Raw genomic sequence first — 6,480 nt, 5'->3', positions numbered from 1 at the left:
AGATGTAAGTCCACGGATGCCAGGATCCACTGAACTTTCCCCCATGCAGCTCCAGCTGGCTCTGGAGGCCTCCCACCCCATGCCCTCACCCCTGACCTTGTGCCCTCTCTCCTCCACTTGCTGAGGCTCTCCCAGCACGCCTGGGTCCCCTGCCCAGCATCACTTTGTACAAAGATGCTGGAAAACCATTTGTTAAACAAGTAAAGAGCCCACAGTGGCTCCACAGCGAGCACCACATCAAGCCCCCGGCTGCCGGGTCCTCCACAGCCCTCGTGTGGGTCTCTTTTCTGCCCCACCCAGCCCTCTGCTGGCTTTTCTCCTTCCTTGCTGACAGCTCATGCTCTACCTAACCTTGAAGTCCATCGGAGTCCCCCAGGCTGCGTCGGAGGCCCTCTCCTCACCCTGCTTGCCCAGGACCCGCAGACTCAGCACATCCTGGCTTCAGCGTCAGCCTCCTGCGGAGAGCATCACTCACGCTGGTACCTCCAGCCCGACTTCTGTTCTGCGCCTGCCAGCCAAACGCCTGCTTCGCACTTAACACTTGGATGTCTCAGCGGCCCCTCACCTCACTCCAGCCTGTACCAGGCCTGACTCATTATCCTCTTTCAAACTTGCAGCGCCCCCCATCTTAGCCGACGGCACCAACATCTGCCCAGAGAACAGTCGGGGACCTGGGCCTCACCCACCGCCCCCATCCCATCCATCGCCAGGCCCTGCTGACGTCACCCCAGGAACCGCTCTCAGACACTCCATTCACCTCTCCCCTGTCCACTGCTTGCACCTTAGTCCACACCATCACTTCACCGAGATTAGGGTAACAGTCCGTCATCTGTCACTCTCTGCAGTAGGGCTAAGAGCTGATGTGGCCATAGGCCACTGGGAGGAACAGGCCTGGCTCTGCTTCTGGGGTCTCTCATTCCAGCAGAATCCCGGGGTTCTAGGCCTAGTTTGCCTGAGAGGTGGTAAGTGGTGGTACGTGGCCACTGCTTCCTATGTTAATGAATACCTGCAAGGTTAATACTGAGAATTTCATTTAAAATGTAGGCAAGTATGAAGGTAGCAATAATGATTTATATACATACCCCTTTTCCATTATCGAGCTTGGAAAATACTGAAAGTGTATAGAAATAAAAGTAGATCTTATAACTTTTGAGTCAATAATGGGTTTCCTTCCCTTCTCTGATCTGGTTATTCCTTAATTATTAATTTAAAAAAGATTATTTTTGCCAGTATTTACATAACCAAGTAAACTAACAACTGGGTATGGTAATTAAGCTAAAAGCTTGGGAGTTCCCTGGTGGCCTAGTGGTTAGGATTCTGGCCTTTCACTGCTGTGCCCTGGGTTCAATCCCTGGTCAGGGAACTGAGGTCCCACAAGCCACGTGGGGCGGCCAAAAACAACAACAACAAAAAGCTGAATGCCTTATAGTTGTCTAATCTGATGAATGCTTACACACCATATGCAAACTGCTGTTTTATCTGCAAATGACCCAGGTGAGAAAAAAAAAATCTGGATATGAAACAGAATATTGTGTGAATCATATCTAATTTTAAATATTTTAATTTATATACTTTCATGATTATAGGTCAATAAGAAATCCACTTTTCAGATTTTATTTCATTATAGAATATATTTGATAAGGATACATTACAAACAGAATCATCTTTAATACACATTGTTTACTGGTGCCCGGCATTTCCGCAGCCGGCTGGAGATGGAATAAAAAACGCTCCCCAATGTTCAGCTTCATCGGCCACTCTAAACAACCAGTGCTCTAGAGTTGATGGTTCAGTTCATTTACTTGCCTAGAACAAGTAAAAATCTTAACATTCGTCTTTCAGTCTGTTTATTACTCTTCTATTTTAAAATCTGAGATACATTCCCCAATGTAAACAATAACCTTCAATCTGCCACACAATTGAAATGGATAAGGCCTTCTCTGTTTTACTCATCAGAGCGCAATCTTATTTCATAGCGTAATAAGCCGTCCATGCACAAAAGACAGGAAAAGAAGCTGCCCTTAGTACCTGGTGGAGCCTTCCAGACTTCTCCCCGCTGCAGGTGTATGGTACACTAGAGATAGCTTTTTGACTTGGTCTACTTGGTCTTAAAATACAAATATACAATGTCCGTAAGCATTAAAATAGTAAAGCCTAGCCTTACGTATTCGTTACGAATTGCTAAAATCCTATACAAGTACGATACCATATCATGCCAATTAATATACAGAGGAAGGTGGCTCGTTGTCTCCACCATTCACCAAGGGCCTGTGAGCGGGGAACAGAGGGGACGTGATTCGTGTAGCGTTAAGTGGCTGACTGCATATGGTTAGGCAGACAGTCTAGCTGGAACTCTGAAATGCCTGGGTACCCTGCTGCAATAGTTAAGTGAATCTGGAGTAGAATTTGCTTAACACAAGAAGAATCTGACTCCTTTCTCACCAGCCTCCCAGAGGGAGCACTGAATGAAACCTTAGAAAATGTTAACCAAATAAAGTCTTATTTGCATTTCCTGATTCAGTTGTGCAAATCAGTTATCCATTCTCTTCCCCAACGACTTATCCTTTTAGGACCAGTTAATCAACAGCAATCACGATGCAGTACCTCGTTATCATAAATATCTGACTTAGCAACCTCCATGGTGAAACAGTAAAGCCTATATACAATCTTTGAAAAGGCATTCTGTGACCGTTTTTGAAGAGTTCATAGAAAAGTTATGAAGGATACACCAGTCACTTCTCGATGTCACCGTAATGTAAACCTTGGCATCTTTTTTATATTAAGTGTTTTATATATTGTACAACAAAAGAGAGACCTGAATGGCTGACCTGCTGTGATGCTCACCGATCCACTAAGCTAAGGTAACCAGTAAAGGGCATAATTTTCCTGAGGTTTGTGAGAACTCTTCAAACAAAGCAGAAATCACAGTGACCGAGTGAGCGAAACTCGAGTCTGTACCTCCTGGCCCGTTCTGCTCCCCCGGGTTCTTGCCGGGACTAAATGACCCGCCACTGCATGATGCTCGTGTCTTTGCCGCCAGTGGAGATAAGGTGGCTGTCGTCACAGAGGAAATCGACGTTGGTGACGTGACTGCTGTGCCCGCTGTACACGTGGCTGGGAGCCTGGGGAAGAATGATATGGAGGGAGCTGAACGCAAAGCCATCGAGGCGGGGTTGGAAGTGCTGGACGTCTACATTCGTGCCAAACCACATGGAGCCCCTGTACATTGAGAATCTGGTCTGGAGGGGACGAATGCGGGCAGGGAGAGGTTCAACCCCAGAGGCTGCACCAGGCACAGGCCGGCCCAAAGGAGGGAGGACCGGATGCAGGGGTGGAGGGGAGGGTCTTCTAGGAGGAGGGTCAGGTCTGGGAAGAACGAAGAGGGGTGTTCCAGGAACTGGTGCGGGCTCGGCTCAGCAGGGCTGGAGCAGAGGGATCCGTGGTGGACAGCAGAGGGGGGAGGCCCACGAAGTGCAGAGGAGGACAAGCCAGCACCACGTCGGGGGGCGGGGTTCTCCCCAGAGGGCAGTGGAGGGGGACCTGAAGAGCTCTGGGGCAGCCGAATGACGGTCACCCCTGCATTTGTGACTGGTGGCATCACTCACAGCACCTTTCTATTCAATTACCAACAGGCCAGGCAGTAAGTGCGCCCCGTGGGGTAAGGCTAGAGAAGAAGATGAGCCTTTACCCTGAACTGTGAGCAGGGGTAGGAGAAGAGGTGCACTTTGCCAAAGTCGTCACCGGTTGACAGGAGTTTCTTCTCGTGGGCCCGACAGGCGGCATTGATGTCGGTTCCGTCCGAGCCTTCTGGCCACACTCCTAAAACAAAGACCCCAGACAGAGCACTGGAAATACCAGGACACAGGGCCACACTGTGTGAGGACTGGCCATCGAACTCCCACGAAAATAGAAATGTCTCCAATTTAGAAACCACGCCCAAGGAACGCTTCGTCTCAGATGATCTCCCTGCAGGCTGTTCCAGGAAACCCTCACTGCGTATACTGTTCTGCTGCATGAGAGTCGCAGTGACAGGCCTTCAGGGCTTCCACCTCTTTCGGGCCCCTTCTTGACGCTACATCAGAAAGCAGGCCAGAATCCCTGGTTCTGGACATGATGGCTTTCATTATCCCCAAAGCATCTGATGGGAAGCTGACTAGTCCTAAGCCTGCAGTTTCCTAACTTTTCTTTTTTTGGGGTAACTCTTTACATATGAGAGGCCCTCCAAAGAGCTTTTTAACTCTGGGACTGCCTGTGTGTTTCAGGCGTTCCTTGGTGTCAGCCCTTCATGGCTTCTGTCTGCCTGGTGGCACTGGGCAGGTGGGGTGTCTGCTCACTGTGGGCCGGGTGATGCAGCAGCTCTGACTCCACAGCCCTGTGCCCAGGTGGGCCTGGGGTGTGGTCTGGGGGATGGGATCTCCTGACCATTGCTTCAGGAAACCCTGTTGGTCCCAATAACTTTGGATATGAGAGAGCTGCATGCACATCAGTTTCCTAACAGGCAGATCTAGAGTAAACCCAGGGCGTCCTAGCATTCAACACCAGAAGATGGCAAAACGCCAGCCCTAAGGAGACTTGTGAACTTCTGACCAACTTACTGACTTGCGGTCATACATAAAGAGATTATAAGTACCGCCTTTTCTTTTTTTATTCTATTAAATTGTGGCAATTTATTTTAGACCATTTATAAACATATTCCTAATCTAAACTTTGAAGGAGGTGAAAAATTTAGTTTAAGGGCCAAAAAGATACAATCAGTCTAACAAATGGTAAATAAATTGATAGGGTACCATCTGGTCCATTTATCGAGGACGTTTGGCACTACCTCATACAAGCGTTCTAGAGAATTATCTCAGGACCCATTTCGTATGAGAGAAAAGGGTTCTGGTTCCTCTCGCCTGGCCATAGCTGGGCAAGCCCTGGCCCTTCCCCAGGGCTGCGGGGAGTGTGTCCTGTGGGGTCCACGGGGTAGCAGAGCAGTTTGACGCCGACCAAGAGACTTCACTCCTATTCGAAAGTCATTCTAAAAGTAGATAAACCCTATGTTTGACCAGAATGAAAGGTGCAGAAACCTTACCAAAGACGTGGAATCCCAAAGTGCAGGTGTATGTGGCCCATTCGATGTCTCTCGTAGTTTCCACACTTACGACTTGCTTACAAGCAGAGGGAATCCCTGGAAAGGCAAATGCAGGTCTGGTGACATCAGTGCCAAAGCCCCCTCTCCTTCTTGGGCAAGGCTGGGCCCTCGGAGCCAGGCCCCATCGGCTACAAAGCCCTCTGGGAGGGGGACACCATCCACCTCCCAGCTCTGTGGGGACCATGCTCACTGCCCAAGGCCCGGGGCCTCGGTGGGGACCCCACTTCTTCCGCTTCTTCTCATCTCCTCTGTGTCTGTTCCCCCAGTCTGGCTTCTTTTCTTTGACCACCTCTGGTTCTGAGGCCCCTGTCTGCTCACTGTTCCCCTGGATGCAACTCCACCCCCTGCTGTCAGGCTCCCTAGCCCTCTCCCAACATACACTTTGGCACGCGCACGCGCGCGCGCGCGCGCACACACACACACACACACACACACACACACACACACACACACCATCCCTTCAGCACCGAGTTAGGAATGGAAGCTTACGGAAACCAGTCATACCAAGTACCTGTGGCGCTGCAGGTGATTTGTTTGTTCCCCAGTTAAACTCTCACTAGTGGAGTATGCGACCATGTCTGAGAAGATTCTAGACCCATGGCCTGTCCCTGAAAACCATCCCCCACTCCTGCCCCACATCAGGCAGGGCCTCCTGCCCCGCCCGAGGGAGGCCCCTTCCCTCCAGCACCAGCAGCCCTGCCCAGGCCTGCTCCTCAACGAGGGGGCGCCCACCTCCCCACCCACTGGCTCCTGATGCCTGTGGCCTTGTATCTGAGATGATATTTCCTCTTCCTTAAAATGGGACAAGCCAGAAAGTGCTGTGGATCACCTGAGAGCCTGTGGGTGAAGCACACTGCACTTGCTGGTACCTTCCGCCGGGGCAGAGACCGGGCCCTCCTCTGCCCTGGGACCCTGCACTTGGCACGCGGCAGGTGCTTGCCAGATGCTGGAGGAGGCAGTGCACGGCATGTAGCATGCGCTCGGCAAGTGCAGCCCCATCCTTCATGCCTCCACTGCGCGGCCCTGCCTGGGCTCAGACCTGGCCAGGAGGGGCTGAGGGAGGAGGAGGGGCCCAGGGGGCTGCTGGGTCTCTGCCCGTGAGGGTGATGCCTTCACGATGCGCCATCCCTCTTGCCGGGACAGCTCTGACCCACTCTCTCTGCCTCTCCCTGCAGGGCCCCACCTTCTCCTCCTGGGGGCCCAAACCCCAAGTATCTCAGTGCCAAGGCGGAGGTGTCCAGCCCAACTCCTGTACTGTGCAGAGGAGGGGCCCAGGCCCAGAGACGCCATCACGTGCCCAAGTTGTATGGGGCGTGGGTTTTTGCAGGAGGCCCCATTTGGTCTCA

General features: G+C 51.5%; 1 protein-coding gene across 3 annotated transcripts in view; it reads right to left on the bottom strand.

Annotated features, from left to right (window-relative positions):
- Positions 1 to 1,598: 1,598 nt before the first annotated feature.
- Positions 1,599 to 6,480, bottom strand: part of EML1 (EMAP like 1) — a 143,879-nt gene continuing 138,997 nt past the window's right edge. For 2 of the 3 annotated variants that reach the window (XM_004262390.3, XM_033420150.2), the window contains 3 exons: positions 5,075 to 5,170; positions 3,689 to 3,819; positions 1,599 to 3,122 (listed from right to left, as the gene is read on the bottom strand). In XM_004262390.3, coding sequence (XP_004262438.2) covers positions 2,997 to 3,122; positions 3,689 to 3,819; positions 5,075 to 5,170 — 353 coding nt within the window. In that variant the 3' untranslated portion in view covers positions 1,599 to 2,996. The remainder of the gene's footprint in view (positions 3,123 to 3,688; positions 3,820 to 5,074; positions 5,171 to 6,480) is intronic. The other variant, XM_033420148.2, reaches the window with a different exon arrangement.

This window comes from Orcinus orca, chromosome 2, assembly GCF_937001465.1.
Source record: "Orcinus orca chromosome 2, mOrcOrc1.1, whole genome shotgun sequence".
NCBI lineage: Eukaryota > Metazoa > Chordata > Mammalia > Artiodactyla > Delphinidae > Orcinus > Orcinus orca.
The sequence above is the reverse complement of the archived record's forward strand: the minus strand, read 5'-3'. Positions and strand labels throughout refer to the sequence as shown.